We start from the raw sequence: 18007 nt of genomic DNA, 5'->3' as shown, positions 1-18007 counted from the left end.
TGGCATCATTATTCAGTGTGGCATTGAAATTCAGTAACGCACACATTACATTTGAATGAAAGAATGAATATTCCCATATTTACAACCCACACAGTTCGCGGTGAGCAATTTCTGTTGTTTTCCAATTCACCTGTGCACTTTATGCCATCTCCAATCCAACCGGGGCTGCAGCTACATTTGAAGCTTCCCGCGGTGTTGGCGCACACAGCATGCCTGCCACAGTTGTGTGCTCCAATTTCACACTCATTGATGTCTGCAAGAACAACCAGTAGTTTAGCAGATGTTGGGCGAAATGTCTTTTTGCAGCTTTAAATAACTTGGCAATATTAAAAAACTGACTTGACCCAGTATTGCACAAATCGTTTAGCATTCACACTTACACCATATGTATATGGAACAAGTTTACCTTTCAATCTGTAAAGAAAGAGTAATATGATAGTACTTGGCATTGCTAGTGCTAATTATTTTCTATATCTTAATATAAGTGTCCAATCACTGCAAAGCAAAATAACCTCTTTCCAGGTGAAGACCTTAAAAGTGAGTTGCCTTGTGTCCTAGAGTACTACTGCTATGGTCACATGTTTCTATTGCCAGTATGTTATTAAGACAATTGTAGAGTAATGATGTGCATTGTTTTCCTACTCTCTATAGACATAGGAATACCATGCCTTTGTCATATTAGAAAATTTGAGTCATATATATACAAAATATATTTTATTCTTAAGTTTAAAACATTATTATTTAATTACACTTCTATAAAAATTTTATTTTGGTATTGCCAATTCAAGCATATGCAGAAAATGTCCCTTGACACAGTATGTGAATCATCTTTTCTGGCTACTTAGAGTCCTTGAACACCAGAGAACAACCATGCCCTTCTTGCATATTTCATATAAAACTCAAGTCAACCCAGTAGAAATCTTGTCAGAATAAAGAGTACCAGATTAGGGTCATATTGCTAAAATAGTTCCAAATTCTCCATTCTCCAAAATTTTACTTCCAAATTTAGCCAAGATAGAATATATAAAAGTGTTATAGAAACAATATAAAGCATGGAGCAAAATAGGATCTGTTCCCTGAAATTAACCTATTATAATAATGGGTTATACTCATAATCAGTTTGTCATTTACTAAGACCCAGGAGTCATAGAGATGATACTATGACTTTAGATGGAAGCCAATATGTCATACAAAACTCAGGTCAAGAGGACAATGTTGGGAGAATGTCCAGGGATCACCTGAATAGTGGCATGAGAAAGAACTGTGTTTACCCTTTCATTTACTTTGGAAGCCCAAATTTTTAATAATTTGAAAGTGTTTGGAAACCTGGTGTTTGCAAATGTTCCATTGGCAGCCCTGTGGTCCTGGGGTCATTGGCTTCTTCATAACTTCTGGAACAAACATGAACTAAAGGAAAATGTTTTATAATGTCACTGACCATCACAAGGAGGGGACAGGTCTGGAAGAATGTCCTTCTGATGAGGACATGATGCTAAGGCACTGCATGGGTGAATCTGAATGTCCTTTGGTGGCCACATGACCTAGTGAGTTTAGGGCAGTGAGGGGAGGCACACAGCTCAGACCTGGGACTGGGGGCATGAGCCAAGGGAATAACTGACCACAGCACATTCCAAGGGCAAGAGGAGGAAGACGGAGGCCGGGACCAGGGTGGGAAGCGGGCACAGGAGCCGGGGAAAGTAACCCTCCTGAACCCGGCCCAACAGACTCTGCAGAGTGCTTCTCGCTGCTCCCAAGCAGGGAAGGGACAGGACTTTCGCGCTCAGATAATGGCACAGATACAAGCCACCGATTCTGAGGAGCCCTGCCTTGATGTCTGCTTGCCCTGACATCTGGCCAGTCACCTCAGGTGGAAACAAAGAGGATCACTACATGCATATTAGGGCCCCAGATATTACACAATGGAGGAACTAAGTGGGAGGAGCTCAGTTCCATTCTCTGGATCATCAGCATCTCAGGGAGGAGACAGAGGTTGGGCCCTTTACCCAGCATAGACTCAGCAGGACTGCCTGGGACTCAGTTTCCCTGCCTTTGATTCACACTCTTCCCCTGGGACACAGCTGCCCAACTGAGCTTGTTTCTTAGGAACTTCAGGATTTTCTTCTAAATCTTGTATTACAGAATTCTCAAAATATCAGTGAATATTTACAAATTTATAGAAATAGTCATATATCTCTTCTAAGCACTGCCTACTGATCTAGTAAAGCTGCAGTCTTTCCTTCTGATTTCCTAATCGCTAACAATAGCCTCACTGTCATATGCCTTTAACCTCCCATATTTAATGTGGCATTTAATAAAATTGCTATTTCTTTGAAAAGAGAAGTCTTCTTCCTTTTTTATTCTTAGTAATATGTTAATATAAAATTCTACGACAAGAAGATTTTTAAACAATTTTACTGCAATGCTTTCAAGATAGAAAGAAATTACATTTGCAAGGTGCTGTTTCATGGCCATCGGGGTAATAGGAAAGAGTAACTGAAGAGCCGATATTGAATTCTCTACTTCGTGAATATCTGTACAAGCCATCATCCCAATGCCTTATGCTCTCCGTATATAGCAAGTGAGTCAGAAAGACAACATGATCATGGAGTGGAAAGGCATTTCTGAGTAAAAAGTTCTTGCGTGTGTGGTATGTGCAAATCTGAGCCAATTTTCATTGTTTCCATGGCAGACTTGGATCTGGGAATGCACGTTATTATAAAAGTGAACAGGAGGAGAAACTGAGTTATAAGGAAACAAGCAAACAAAAGTGCTATACTGAACCACTCTTCAATAATGTGAAGGGAACACAGCGCATGCTTGCCAAAAGCATCGCTCTGGACAAATGTTCTCTTTCCTCCACAACTTTGCTTCAGACAGAAAATTCCTTTCAAGATTAAGTGTAAGCCAAGAAAAGCAAAGAAATTCAAATTTCAGGCTGACACTGCAGCCCCCTGAACCCCACCATTTCTCCATTCCAGATGCAAAGACCCTCTGGGCCCGGCCCAAATGAAGGGCAAGGGCGTGGCCAGGAAGACCCAGGGGTGGGTTCTGCGAGTCCCCTGGGAGTCTGCTGTTCAGTGCTCTGAGCTGCCCTGGCTTCCCTCGACTATCACGCAGGGAGAGGCTGTGCCACCCCACAAACACTGTTCCACCCCCTCCACGCCCCTCTCGTGGACCCGGATCTCCAGGAGGGGCACAGTACCAATCTCCTCCATCAGAGGTGGAGGAAGAGGGTGTGACACCAAAGGAAAGGCCAAACACAAAGGCTACTTGGATTTCTTAATTTGGATCAAAATTTAGGCCAAACATTTAACTGAACACCCATGGAGTTTTCACAGGCTGAGGGCCAGAGGATGGAGGAGAACGAGCTGCGATAAGAAACTGGAAGGAAATGCACACAAGTTCCCTCCAACTGCTGGGGGCTGATGTATGTGGTTCTCTCCCATGGACTGAGACCCACCAGAAACATTCCTCATGTGAAACGAACCAGAGAGCTTGACAAGTGCATTCACTCCGAAATCCTGAGGTTTTCACTGAAAACAATTCTGATTTTACTCCACTTAAGGCAGGCTGTGCTCACTAAGCAGGCACGAGTTGGGAGGGAGGTCATCCCAGTGAGCTTATGGATGCCAAGATGGCAACCGTGGGCCAACCAAGATGGCAACCATGTGCCAACCAAGATGGCAACTGTACGCCAGTGGCTCATGTTTCTCTTCTCCCAAGGACAGTTCCATAGAATGGGCAGTGAAAGACTTGCACTGGGTTGCAGCACTGTTTCAATCCAGCCACTTTGGCCAAGGAGAAAGGGCTGCGTTGTAGGCTCCAAGCAAAAGCACATTCTCTCTCCATTAAGTCAAACATTCCCCTGGGCAGTACCCACAATCTGGACAAAGCTTCCAGGGAAAAAAAGAAGCCATTCGCATCCATGTGGGCTGGGAATGTAAGTCAGTGGGTGGATTCTTAACACTGCCGAAGTGACTGGGGGAAAACATGTTTATTTGTTAAAATGGAAACAATCAGTAATGACAAGGGAGCTGAAATATTTAGACAGAGCTGTAATGGAGCCCAGAGGACATTTTTTAGTTCCTGTGAAAGAAAAAAATTCCTCCTTGTGAAATAGCATGCATGTTTTTATAATTCCTTTCCAAGGTACTCATTTAAAAAACTGTCTAAATAAATAAATAAGTGGATGTATTTCTTTTGTGTATTGTCACAACATGGTCCCCATGTCTGTTCTTGCTGGTATTTGTCGTGTGCCTTGGTACATATCTTCAGGTACATCTGCTGCCTGGGATATTATAAACATTTGTCTTTCACGTGACTATCTCCAGGGTCAACTGATGGTGTTGTGAATGACATTTTAAACCAAATGCAGGCTAAAAGAGCCCTAGTTACATGGAGTTTTTTAAAAAAACATTTTGGCCCAGATTTTTAAAAACTTGTTTTTGAGTGTACCAAACTTTCTGCCAGTTCCTGTTTGAGTAAGTCATTTGCAAGCCAACGTGACACCATAGGTTGCTAATAACAGCATTCACAGAAGGATTTTTTCTCCTCTCTCTAATGAAGCCCTTCGTGAGTGACCCCATAAGTCACAGTCCTATCATTTACCCGTGGGGACATCTGATAATCACACAGCATCCTGGTTATAGGCCAGTGGAAGACCTAGGAGTAAAACCTAGGGTTCGCTCCTTTCAGTAAGGATAAAACACACCATGCCACTGTGATATCAAGGACCCAAGAGAGCCAAATCTCCCTACAGTGCTAACTGGATTTGATCAAACTGGGGGAAGGAAGGACACTTGCCCTCAGAAAGGACAGAGTGTTTCCTCAACTTCCTGCTTCGGTTCCTGTTCATGTCACTTACTACAAGGTTGCTATTGTTCATGGAAAACTGATGTCATCTCATCTCCCATGTAGCCCACAGCCCTTGTCACTGGTCTCAATAACTCTGCAAATGTAATTATGAAAAGCCAGCCTTCCAATATGCACAAGAAAATTTTCCTTCTTTAAACTGATTTCAAGCATGTATCAGTGAACCAGGAATACAGAACTTTTGCTGGACTAGAAGTTAAGTTTTTTGATAGAATGGCCTCTAGACACAGTGCCTGTATGCCTCATTGGATTGGACAGCCCGAGCGCCTATGCACTGGCCAGCACCGTGCCAAGGGTGTTATAACCATTAGATCTCATTCGCCTAAAATGATACTGATAGGGCGTGAAAATTAAAGTGTTCCTGGTAAGAGTCCTGAAGTAATCAGCCACTGCACATGCTCCAGTTAGCTGGAATCGGAGAATGAAATTCTAGAGATGCTTTTTTATAGGCAACAAAGACAGTCCTGTGAGATTCAATTTTCCCTTCATATGCATCATTTCAAACGCATTGGATTGCAGTGAGATTGGCTAAGCCAGACAACAGTCTTACCCTTCGCTGTGTAAAACAGTGCAGAACTATCCTACCTGCCTCTTCATTACTGTCAGACCACCATCCCTTACAGAGTGCTGTGTTTACACTGGGAGCTAAAAATAAAGCTTGACCCACAGACAGACTGAGCTATATAGACAGATGGGCCATGGGGGAGCCAAGAGTGTCAGCACTGGGCCATTTATCAGAGTGGACACCCAGCCAGGCTTCACATGAGAATATCACAGCAAATAAGAACAGAGTCCAACTTTCTTCTTCTCTCTATGATTTGGCTAGAACTTAGCATCTCGGGACCAACAGTAACATTACCGTCATTGTCCTATATATCAGAAAATTTGACACCTGGTACTACGGCCAGTTTTTAACAATTTAAATATATTTTGGTGCTTTCTTGAAATGTGCTGATATAATTAAGAGGAGGATCTGTACATTTTACCACACTGCCCATCTGCAAATATTTTAATGTTTGTTTTAAGCCATGAGGGCCTGCCAAACTGGCTTTTGGAATTAAAGTCTGTTATTTGCACACACAAAAAATTACACAGTTACCTAATTCAAGTGCACCATGGTCTCTGTGATGTTTTCAATTATGTTAGATGCCATAACGTGTTACATTAATATAAGTCACTCCAGTAAAAGTTTATTGTGCTACCCTATGTACTTAGCATCACTGCCTCACGTCTGAAAACACCAACTGATGGTTAGGAAACAATGTCACTACCACAGAGTGACTTTTCCCACTTGGCCTTTAATAGGACAGTCTCTTAAAAATATTGGGAAAGATACTGTCAGGTGCTTTTGCTATTAGACCAGCAAAACTGTAACTGGTTCAATTATCACTTTGTAAATTTATTAAGCCCCGTGAACAAAGACAGAAATCAATACATCAACAGTGCCCTAATTTGAGGGACTGAAAGTCTGATGAGAACTGATAAAGCATATAAACTGTATGACGTGCTTCTTTGGAAGGTACTTTCAGTTATAAAACCTTAAATTCAGTCTTGAAAAAGAAGGTTATTGCGAAAGGCTTGCTTTTTCATTAAAGTATAATCAAAATGAATGTTTGAGCATTACAATGTTTATTACTTTGATATCAAAATGTGACTTTAGCCTCACATAAACTGTATCATTTACACTGTTAATGTATTTGACGTATCTTTTTCACAGATAAAGGAAAAAAACTTCAACTTGCATCCAACATGAAGTATGACAAATTTCAAAGGCATAGAAGCTGAAGGAATAAAAAAGATTACACAAAATGCTTTGCAATGCAATTAAAATGTTAATATTTTGAAAACTTCCATTATTTTATAATTATGATAGCAGTCCTTAACCATTTAATATTTTATTGCTCCGTCTGGAAAGAGAACACACCTGTACAGCCAGTTTTTCCTTTTTTGCTTGAATAGCCCATGTCACAGTGGCAGATGAATGATCCTTTGGTGTTTTCACAGGTCCCACTCAGACAGATATTTGGATTCAGGTCACATTCATTGACATCTATAAAACAGAGATATTTGTTATAACTAATAATTATGGCAAATAAGCCAGGAAAAGTATAATGTTTTCATTCAGAAAAATATTATTAAAAAAGTATTATAAAATACTATATCTAAATGCTTTCACTCAGAAAAAAATAGTATATTGGCAGACTAATGAAGAGACTGGCTTTTAGCTGGCCCAAAGGAGGGTCTGAGATGATCAATAAACAAAGTGTCTCTAAGATGAATGTACAGCCTGCTTATGTGAGTCAAGAAAACTTTTAAAAACAGAACACTGTGGCAAGAGTTTTATAATTCAGTCTGCATGGTGTTAACAATTTAGTTTCCATACTTTAAAAGAAAGAACAGATGAACTGACAGCCATAGTCTTAATAGTCAGAAGCGTCATTTGTTCTCCAAATTCAAACATTATTTATTTTTCATGACATTCATTTAAGTAAAGGTGTTCAGAAGATACAAATGTGCCAAAAATTTAAATATAACCAACTCTAGAGTCTTGCTTCTGGCCCAGATGGAATAACCTTCCCACCCAAAGCATCTTTAAAAAAATGGACACCAGACAGACAAATGATTTTGCAGACATTGGACGACAGACAGCAAAAGACAATGAATCTTGAGAGCAAGAAAACAAACAAGGGGAGTTCTAGATTATTCTCAGATTACTGTTGAGAGGAATTTTTAAGTCCATGGCAAAAGGAGTGGGAAACCAAGGGGAATCAGGTGACAACTTCCACTGTGGAGGTGAATGTAGAGTGGTGGCAGTTAAGGTAGCTAGAGCATGCAGGTGGAGCAAAGGACAGGAAGGAGCTGCAGAGAGAGCCCCAGAGGCTGCAGAAGTCCTTGGGTATTCAGGGGAGTAGAATGAGTGTGCCAGGTAAGGAAACAGATTCCTCAAGGCTGGGAAAACACTACCCAGGACAATGGCAGGCAACCATCTTCCAAGTTCATGGAAGGCGTGGAATTGTGCCTGTTCCCATCAGCCAAACTGGAAAAACCTCATAATTCACAGGGAATTTGGTAGAATATCCAGAAGGGTCTTTAGTAATGCAGCAAAATTAGTCCTAGACTAAGTGCTGCTTATAAACTTACAACCAAGAGTTTAAAAGAAGGAACAATCTGAAGTAACTTAACTGTATTCCAGAACAAAACTCAAGGATATTTCTAGGAATACAGAAGTATCCAGCACACAGTAAGGTGAATTTTACAATGTCTGGCTTACAACAAAAAATTACAAAGCAGGAAAATATGAATCACAGTGAGGTTGGAAGTTAATTTATTGAAATGACTAATATTGATACAGCTGACAGAATTAGTAGACAAGGACACTAAAACAGTTATTATAACTGTATTCCATTATTATAACATTTCCAAAAGCAGAAGGAAATGCTGAACATACTAAGTCTAGACAAAGAAGATAAAAAAACCCCAAACTTTTAGTAATGAAAACTACAATGTCTGAGATGAAAAATGTACTAGATAGCATTAAAGGCAGTTTAGATATTGCAGAAGAAAAGCTTAACAAGTTTGAAAGCAAAGCAATACAAAGTATCCACAACAGATACAATAAGTTCTAGGCTTACTACATTTCTGTTAAAGACAAATTTTGTGTGGCTTTTAGTCAAGCATTTTAAAAGCCTGAACTCAAGTTACACCAGAAAGAGGCTTAAGTGAACAGAAATAATGACTAGTTATAAAAGAAATGTCTATCTGAATTTGATCGATGGTTCAATCCATACAACATACCTGACAAAGAGAATCGTACCACAGACATAAGACAGTTACTTTTTGGAATGCAGGCTCCAAAATACGAGCAAATATCCATATTTTCCCCAGGGATCCATCTCCTGACTAAACCTATTAACCTTTATGTAATTCAACCTTACTTCTGAATAACCAGCCAAGATGAAAAGTTCTGTCTTCTCCACTTACCTACACAAGTCTTCATGTCTTCAGATGCCATGAATCCATCGTAACACAAACACCTGTACTCCCCAGGTATATTTGTACACTGGCCACCATCACAGATATTGGGATTATCTTCACACTCATCAATGTCTGTAAAGAACAAAACCAACAGTGACATGTTGTCGATGTTGGATTCATCAATCAGCAGAAAACATTAACTGACACAAGTCAAACAAACTCAGCCTACCCACATAAGATTACTAACTCTAAAATCCAAATGAAGCTCTGTGCAAGTTATCCTAAGAGGTTTTGTCACTGGTGAAAAAGGAGAGAACCATTTTTGTTTTGTTTTGTTTTGCGGTACTGGGGATCAAACTCAGAACTTTGAACCTGCGAGGCAGGCACGGTGCCACTGAGCTAAATCCCCGGCCAAGAGAGAACCATTTTTAAGATTAGCAATATGCTGTTTAAGGACAAGGTCTACACCCACTTAAAAGTCAATCATTTAATTACAAATTTTAACTCAGATGAATTTATCATTCAAAAACAATGCTGAATCTGATTTTTCTCATTGTCTAGTTATAAATGCCTGAGATCTATTATCTTCTGTTTTAATGCTATTTAAGGTGAAAATTGCTTGAAATAAGCATATCTACTTAAATGCACTTTTAATTAAAATGTTTATTTTCAACATTTACTTTTTAGAGCCAGAGTTTTTAATGGACACTTTTCTAGGTCAAATAAAATAATTGTGATTCCTAAACTCAACTTATCTTCTCAATCTGAGCCAAAAAACCTACATCACCCACTTTCTTCTTGTTTCTAGTTCACTACATGGCTCTACTAGCCCAGGGTGATACAATGGGAAGTGTAGACTGGAACAGCGGCTCTCAGACTTTAGCCTGCATCCCCATGTTGGGGAAGCTTGTGGAAAAACAGATCACTGAGACTCCCAGGCACTTCTGACTCCATAGATCTGGGGCAGGGCCTGAGACTACATTTCTGACAAGTCCAGAGGGTGATATTGATGGTCCAGGAAACACTGAATTCGATCAAAAGACCAAACTCTTTACAATTCTAATCAAAAAAGAATATGCATTTGGTAGTCTGTTTATTATATGCCAGGTACTCTGTTAAGTTTCATACATATTCTTCCACAAAGGCAATCTGAACCCCACTGTATAGATGAAAAATCAGATACCAAGTGTCTTCATCAAACACCACAGCTAAACTATGAGATTTGAACCCAAGACTGTCTGACTCCAAAGCCCTGAGCCACCCTCCTTGGGGAACTGCTAAATGGAGACTTCTGCAGGAGGATGAAAGCCACTCACCAGTACATGATCTCTGGTCAGGCATCAGTGCGAATCCCGGCTGACAGCTACATTCATAGCTGCCTTCTGAGTTTGTGCAGAAGGTTTCGCACCCACCATTCATTATGCTGCACTCATCAATGTCTAAAAGAGATGCAAATGACGTCACCTTCTGGTGTGAACTGAATATTTATCCCCTCCAAAGTTCATGTGGGAACTTGAATACCATTGTAAAAGTCCTAAGAGGTGAGACCCTCAAGAGGCACTGAGGCCATGAGGGGTCTACCCCCGTGGGTGGCTCTGGTGCCATCATAAAAGGGTGAATGTGGCCCTCCCGCTCTCTCTCACCCTCCTGCCTCCTGCCATGGGATGACCTACGCCCCCCATGCCAGCACTTCAATATCAGACTTTCCAGCCTCCAAATGTAAGAGTCAGCGAATTTCTATTCACTACAAATCTTCCAGTTTCGAGTACTCTGTTATAACACCCTAAGAATGAACTTAACTTAAGACATCTTCTTCTGTGTTTGTGACTGTGGCGATTCTTCAGGTCACAGAGTCAGCCACAAACATGAAATTCAGTTTGACTGGCTGAGGTTCTGATTCCTTTCAAGAACCTGAATTGAAGTCCTCACTTGTCCTGGGCCATGTTTCAGAAAAATTTGTGCTGATTTATGGTTTTGGGTGGAAACCATGTGAGACTTGGCAGTTTTACATGGTGTCCATCCCAACCCAGCAAAAACTGGCAGTATCTACAAAATTTCACTTTCTTTGGGCACCATAAAGCCACAGGGCTTTCTGTGTTCCTCTTCTCAGCACAACTAAAGCTATGGAGAGCCCACCACAAAACACAATGCTCGGCCCACAAAAACCCATCTTCAAAGAGTGCCAGACTCGGCCCCTATTCAGGGTGAGATGGAAACATCCTGCAGGCTTTCCCCGAGCTATTCCCGGAAATCTTTAGCTGTTCTACAGCACCCGAGGGCAGAGACCTCACTGCATGCTTCTTGTCTGTTCCACACCTCACCAGGTTTGGTTTAGCAAAGGTGGTTAACTGTACGGGCTAATTTTCCTTGTGCCTGCGTAGTAACTAGGCACACACTACCATTTATCATTTGCACCATGGGTCAATCATACTGGTTATAGCTGAAACAACCCATGTCCTTTATTTGATTAGTTCTTTAAATAGATAAAAGAAGTGCTGAGACCTAAAGCTTGTGAGCCACTGTGAAAAGAATTTTATTCACAGGGAAAGAAGAGAGATTAAGAAAAAGTGATGGAAACAGAACTCGGCACATATTGCTTGAGTACTCAGCAGAGACACTCAGTAAAATAAAACATCGAGTCAAGGCAGTGGAGGACTCACCCACACAGAAGAGCCTGTCTGGCGTGGAGTGGTAGCCCGGGTTGCAGGCGCACTGGTATTTCCCCATGAGGTTCACGCAGCGGCCATTGGGGCAGAGGTTGGCGCTCAGCTCGCACTCATTGATGTCTGTTTAGAAACCAAGAAGAGCAAACTTGCACACAGAAGCTTCTGAGGCCAGCAGAGAAGTGGCTCAAATGACCGGCTTCGGGCAAGTGGGCCGAACATCTGCCTGCTTACCGATGCACGCGGAGATGTTTGGGGACAGCTGGTGGCCAGCCGGGCACTCGCAGCGGTAACTCCCCTCCGTGTTCAGGCACACGCCCCCTCGGCAGAGGAGAGGGTCTCTCTGACACTCGTCGATATCTGCAAGATGGAAAGGACCGGCTGAGGGCGCCTTGGGGTCCTGATCCCTTCCCCGAGCCAGTCCTTCGTGTCCGTGTCCCTTGGCTGCTGGGAGCCCTGGCTACAAATGGCCTGCAGGCTCCCTTCTCGGAGTCGCCTGGGAGGGGAGAGGTCCTGCCTCTCCGGAGGCCCCCAGGGAGAGTGTGATTGCGCCAGCATGGGAGGAAAGGTCCTGACCTTGCCCCACACAGGACACCTCTCCCCTGCTGCTGCCCTGCGAGCTCCCTGCAGCGGGCCGGAGGCCGACGCCGAGCCCAGCCGCTTCCCTGCACCAACGTCCACCCTCACTTCCTCCGGGCTCCTCTTCTCTCTCCCTTCCCAAGCAAGAATCTCTATTTCAGACGCTGCTTCCAGGGGATGGGACCTAAGGCAGCCAGCTTAATCCATCTCTTTTCTGGACATACTGGACAGAAGCCCTGCAACAGGGCTTCTACTACAGTGACCACCTGACTTCTCTGAAGCTCACTCTGTCCCGGGGCTAAGTGCACTGGGCCTCATGGTCAACCAAGGGCCTACGGCGTGACCCCTCCTTCCTTCCACATGTCGGTCTCCCTCTGCCACCTCTGACCTGTGACCAGGCCATGGCAGCAGTAGGAACCTGGGGCGCATGCTGCAAGGCATCAAAGTGTCTCAGAATCCCTTTCTTCCTGTGCTCACTGCATGGCCCAACTCACCCATGCAGTTCTTCATCATCATGAAGCCGCTCTCGTAGCCCACATCGCACTTGCACTCAAAGTCCCCTGGAGTGTTGACACACTGGCCCCGGCCACAGAGGTCGGGAGAGATGCGGCACTCATCAATGTCTGTGTGCAAACACGGGAGGCGGCAAATGAGAGTCAGGCAACACGGGGAAGAGGAAAGGTGCTCAAGGGCACCCCCTCGCCATCCCCCAGGGGCCGGCACGGACCTGTGCAGTTCCTCTCTTCAGAATCAAGAGCGAAGCCACTGTCGCACCTGCACTTGAAGCTGCCGATGGTGTTGCGGCACTTGCCATGGGTGCAGAGGCTCGGGATCATCTTGCACTCGTTGATGTCTGCACAGGAAATACAGTGTGGGAGACAGGAGTGTGAGCAACCACTGGGGACTCTGTGCCCCATGGGGTCGACCAGAAGGACGGCAGATCCCAAGTTTAGGTCTTGGTGAGACCTGTTTCAGAGAATGTGTGAGAACCCCTGACTCTGGACTTGTAAACATCTCTAGAGTCTGTGACTTCTCGATTTTAGGAAGCATCATTAGAAAAGCAAAATATTACTGCATTCCTATAATCCCAGCCTTCTGGGAGGCTGAAGCAGGAGGACTGCAAGTTTGAGTCCAACCTGGGTGATTTAGCAAGACTGTGTCTCAAAATAAAAAATTAAAAGGGCTGAGGATTTAGCTCAGTATTAAGGCCCTGGGTTTAATCCCCAGTACTGCAAAAAGAAAAATCATACACTTACATTGGACCTCCAGGGTCCTGTACACTGCCTGATGCACACAAATGAAGCTATTAACTATTCCAGACACAGATGTCTATTATACCTAAGGCACATAAAGGATAACTAGAACACACTGTCCTGTCACAGCCAACTGAATGGTAGGACGAGGTATTCATTCAGTGCCCTTTGTTGCTTTCTTGGATACATTTTACAATTCTTATGGGAATTTCAAAGATGTCATTTATAATTTGAATTATTTGCAGGTAATCTGTATTACTTAATTTTTCTTCTAAATATTACACATCATTAAAGTTCAATCAATAAAAGCTTTCTTTTTTTTTGAGACATAGTCTCACTGTGTAACTCAGGTTGGCCTTGAATACGTGGCAATCCTCCTGCTTCAGCCTCTTAATTACCGAGATTATAGGCCTGTGCCACCATGCCTGGCTTAATAAAGAATTTCTTGAATTTATATGAGATATTTTTATTTTAATATGTGCTAATAATTATAATAAAAATCTATGTATTACAGGTAGAAAAGATTTTAGAAAGAGACATCTAACAGGGCCACTTAGAAACTGTGTCTGCAGATAGAACAATTTTAACTCCCACAACTTCTTGGAGAAAACAGAAGAAGAAGAAATGAAGACAAAGACCACGAAGAAGTCTTCTATACTTTTTATACAGAGATAATTATGTGGCATTTATGCACTGACTGCTCGTTTTTCTGAGTTAAGTGACGTCATCTATACTAACACAGATGTAGGAATTCGCTCTAGACTTTCAAAGCCCAAGACAAGGGACAGGGCCCAGCTGAGCAGCACAAAGGCCTCACTAGGAGAAGCGGGGCCTCCCTGCATCACTAGGACTGAAGGGTGAATTCTCTTCTTGCCACACACTGAAATCCTCAAGGCCTGTATCATTATGTGCAAATGCTTTTTGGAATTAGATTAAATCTATACCTTCTGAATGTTGAGGTGGATTTTAATTCTGGCCTGATAAACTAGAATAACACTGCAACATCCTCACCACAGAGTGTCCACCACAGGACAGAAGTTGGCTGGCTGCGCAGGAAGAAGACCCACCGTTGGGTTTGCCCACTGCTCACTCTCCCTTCTCTACTCTCATGGTGTGGCAGTGACAGCCAGGCTTCCAACCAGCTGGTATAGAGTGAAGCGTCAACCAGGCAGGTTTCTTCTCATTTATTTCTGGCTTAGTGTGACGGGGATTAGTGAGACAGGAGTCAGGATTCTACTAGGCAGTAAGGACTTCGGCCCTAAAATGGAGTCAGGAAGCCCACAGTGGAGTCTGCTGGGTTACCACCTTCGAGGAGTCTTATAAAAACATCTGCCAGGAGTCCTCTGGCTGTCTGGGACCTCCCGAGAGGGGTCAGGTAGACCCCAGCTCAACGGCACCCTGCATGGCACTGAGTTAGCACTGCACAGATTGGATCCTGAAAAGCATGTGGTCCCCTATGGGGCAGAGAACACATCACTTGTGCAATGGCCTGAGCTCCCTTCTGAATCCCTTAAAAACCCCTAGGAAGACAGCAGTCATGTGCACCCCAATCAGAAGCCCCTCCCGGTTAGAGGGGGGGTTTATTTCCTTGCCTTTGTATCCTTTACTTCCTTACCTTTAGTATCTTTTAAGTAAATTTGCTTGCACCCTACCTCCTCTGTCCATGATTTCATTCTTCTTCACGGTGGAACTCAACCCCAACATTCTGGTATCATGGTATGAAGACTGATTTTATATATAATGGCTTGGAGGGAGAGGCAAGGGTCCTCCCAAAGCCCTGAGACGTGTATGTGTGTTTGTGTGTTGGGGGGGTGTAATATAATTTAGACAGCTAAGAAGCCAGAGATGACCAAGGGACAACCACACAGATGACAGTCATCATGATTTTGTTAGCAGAACCCTGCTACCGGAAAGGACTCTCGATGGCCTATAAACACAGCCATGCAACGCACCTTTGAAGAAAGGTTTTCCATTTGTGATATCTTTGGTGGCGAATCCAGGGCCTCTAGGGCAGAGCTCCTCATACTCGGGCGTGCTCCTCACAGGACACTCCTCACACTCCTCGGTGCCCCAGGCGGCCCCGACAGAGCAGCAGCAGGCGTCCATGCGGTGGCGGCCTGCGATGGGCACCGTGCACTCCTCATCTTCGTACCTCAGGAAGCAGGTCTCCAGGCGGATGTCTGTGGGAGGGAGCAGACGCTGTCTTCACTGCCCAAACAAACTGCCAACATTTGTCTGGCAAAGGACAACACTCACACTAATTTACTACACACTGTTGACAGAAATGAATGTCTCTCCTCCCAAAGAAAACCAAGGTGTGTGGTGGGTATTGCTTTTCCTGCCTGAGAAAGACTTCTCTCTGTCAGCCTACACTTAGACCTCTTATTTGTGAAAAGCTCCCTTTCGACTCCGGGTGTTTTCTGCTCACTCTACATAGGGAGGGGTGTTCTGAGACTCCCATTATGCTCCTGTGGGAGGTGCTGTCTCCCTGGAGAGACACCATGATGGCTGGCACCTCCTCTCCCAGGAAGAGCAAAATGTGCCCTTCATTGTTGGAAGATGTCTGCACCAGCACAATCACCTCTTCCTCAGCCGCTTCATTACTGGAGAAATGGGATAGTAGACTCCGGAATGAGGACTGCTTGATTTAAGATGAAAGGGATACAGCAAAGGACAGCCACTCACTCTTGTTTATTTCACCACAACATGTGCGTGAGTGCCCATCTTTCAGGATACACACACAACACTTTTAACCCTAACCCCAAAATGATGGGATGGTGTGGGACAGTAGAAAGACTAACAGCCCAGAGGCCAGAAGACCTGGATTTGGGAACTGTTCTGCAGTAAGTTGTTTGTCTTGGACAAACCTGAATTTCCACATCTGTTAAATGACGCTGCCTCCATGTCTTAGCAGGTGCTGTGGAGCTCGAAAGAGAGCATGGATCTGGGAGCTGTGAAGTCTAATTAAAATGTCAGACGTCCGTCCTCCGCAGCATGCCCACTGGACATTCGCCCAAGAGCCCAAGCTTCCTCTCTTGTGAGGAAGCTGCTGAGCCTCTAGGTGACTTGATGTTTAGTCACCTGGACCAAGATGGGTATTTTAAAAACAATCCCTACGTCAAACACTGAAGCTTCAGTCAACAGGAACCTAGAGGAAGGTTTTCATCAACTTCCAATTCCTGCTAAACAAAGCCTCTAAGGCGCAGAGTGGAGTTAATGGACGTCCTCAGTTACAGAAACGCCCCAGCCTCTGAACTGCCCCTTTGAGTCCATGTGGCTTGTGCCTAGAAATCTACGTCTAACGGTGGCTTAGTTATAATCTGTAAAGGCAAAGATCCCTCCAGTGCACCTCAGCACCTTTTCCCCAGCCACTGTGGTCTTCACCAAGCATGTGTAGCCAAGACAGGCATCACATTCTGTCACAGACTCAGAAGCCGGGGGCCCACAGCACACATTCCCGGCAGTCCAGAGCCATGGTGGTAACACCATGAAAACTAAGTTACCAGTGAAGTCTTCCAGATGGCAAAAGAACGACTGTGGGATCTCAAACTCAATGCCAACAGGGCAGAGTGCTAAGAACATGGCGTTTTAGGTTTTGTGTCCTAAAACAATGATGTGTTTTAGGTCACTGGATGGGTTTTGGGCTTGAGATGCCCATTGGGACTCTAGCACTTGGCCAGGAGGAACACACCCAACTGTCGGCAGCAACAGCCTTGCTGTCCTCGTGTGTACTCTGCAGGGCAGTGGCATCTTGGCCCTGACACCACAGAGGTTTCCCTCAATGCCTGTCTTTCTCCTGCAAGCATCTGTCTCCAGCCAGGGGCAGGCCGTGCCGGGATGGCCCACGCTGCAGTTTCTTATTACATGCAGATATTGTTCTTTCCACCACCCGCCTTCTATTCTGTAGTGTGTGGATTACAGGGGCAGATCTAAGAGCTCTGAAGTCATAACTGTGATTTAAGAAAAAGTTACATAACTAAAGAGGACTCAAGTTCCTCCTCAGGTGTGTGGAGCTTGAGTTAAGGTGATTTTTCAAGGAAACCGCCCTGAGTCCTACAGCACACGCTGGATTTGAGAGTGTGCATCAGTGCACGGAACCAAATGTCCCACTGTGTCTTGTTAACTAAGTTTTTAATAATCTTTAAGAAATGATTATTAGAAAAATAACGAGCTCAGTATTTACCAAGGCAAATCCTTCCTGTGGTGTCCAAAGTCATCCCACTGGGGCACTGGCACTTGAACGATCCTCTGATGTTGACACATTGGCCGTTTTTGCACACGCCTGGGAACACCTCACATTCATCGATATCTAAAATTTTAAAACATGAAGTTAATATATCTGTATAAGATAATTCTACCTTATTCCACTCATGGACTCATAAATCTTCTCACAACAGTAAAACCATTTTGAACCTAAGTTCATAAAACTAGATTTTCTCCAAATCGTTCGTGGAGAATTTCTGGTATGTCAGACTAGCAACTAGATTGAGCCCCCCGATACTAAAGACATAAAGGTTTCCGATTGCTCTCAGGGAATAACTTTGGAGTTGTGGAGACAAGGAGTGGGTGTGAGTTTTGGGGATAGCTCTGACAGCCCTGGACACCTCAAGGGAGGCTCCAAGGGGTCATATAATTAGCATTCCGTCTGCCAACAGGGAAACGGAA

At 43.8% G+C, this 18007-nt stretch overlaps 1 protein-coding gene across 1 annotated transcript in view; it reads right to left on the bottom strand.

Annotated features, from left to right (window-relative positions):
• Positions 1 to 18007, bottom strand: part of Fbn1 (fibrillin 1) — a 232064-nt gene that overhangs the window by 56277 nt on the left and 157780 nt on the right. The window contains exons 24-33 of the mRNA XM_021261460.2: positions 17526 to 17651; positions 15295 to 15522; positions 12817 to 12942; positions 12584 to 12712; positions 11745 to 11870; positions 11508 to 11633; positions 10164 to 10286; positions 8854 to 8979; positions 6797 to 6922; positions 131 to 253 (exon numbers count right to left, since the gene is read on the bottom strand). Of these exons, the coding sequence (XP_021117119.1) occupies positions 131 to 253; positions 6797 to 6922; positions 8854 to 8979; positions 10164 to 10286; positions 11508 to 11633; positions 11745 to 11870; positions 12584 to 12712; positions 12817 to 12942; positions 15295 to 15522; positions 17526 to 17651 (1359 nt within the window). The remainder of the gene's footprint in view (positions 1 to 130; positions 254 to 6796; positions 6923 to 8853; positions 8980 to 10163; positions 10287 to 11507; positions 11634 to 11744; positions 11871 to 12583; positions 12713 to 12816; positions 12943 to 15294; positions 15523 to 17525; positions 17652 to 18007) is intronic.

Source organism: Heterocephalus glaber, unplaced genomic scaffold (genome assembly GCF_053883595.1).
Source record: "Heterocephalus glaber isolate CG9 unplaced genomic scaffold, H.glaber_assembly_v1.0 deba00000122, whole genome shotgun sequence".
Classification (NCBI taxonomy): Eukaryota; Metazoa; Chordata; class Mammalia; order Rodentia; family Bathyergidae; genus Heterocephalus; species Heterocephalus glaber.
The sequence above is the reverse complement of the archived record's forward strand: the minus strand, read 5'-3'. Positions and strand labels throughout refer to the sequence as shown.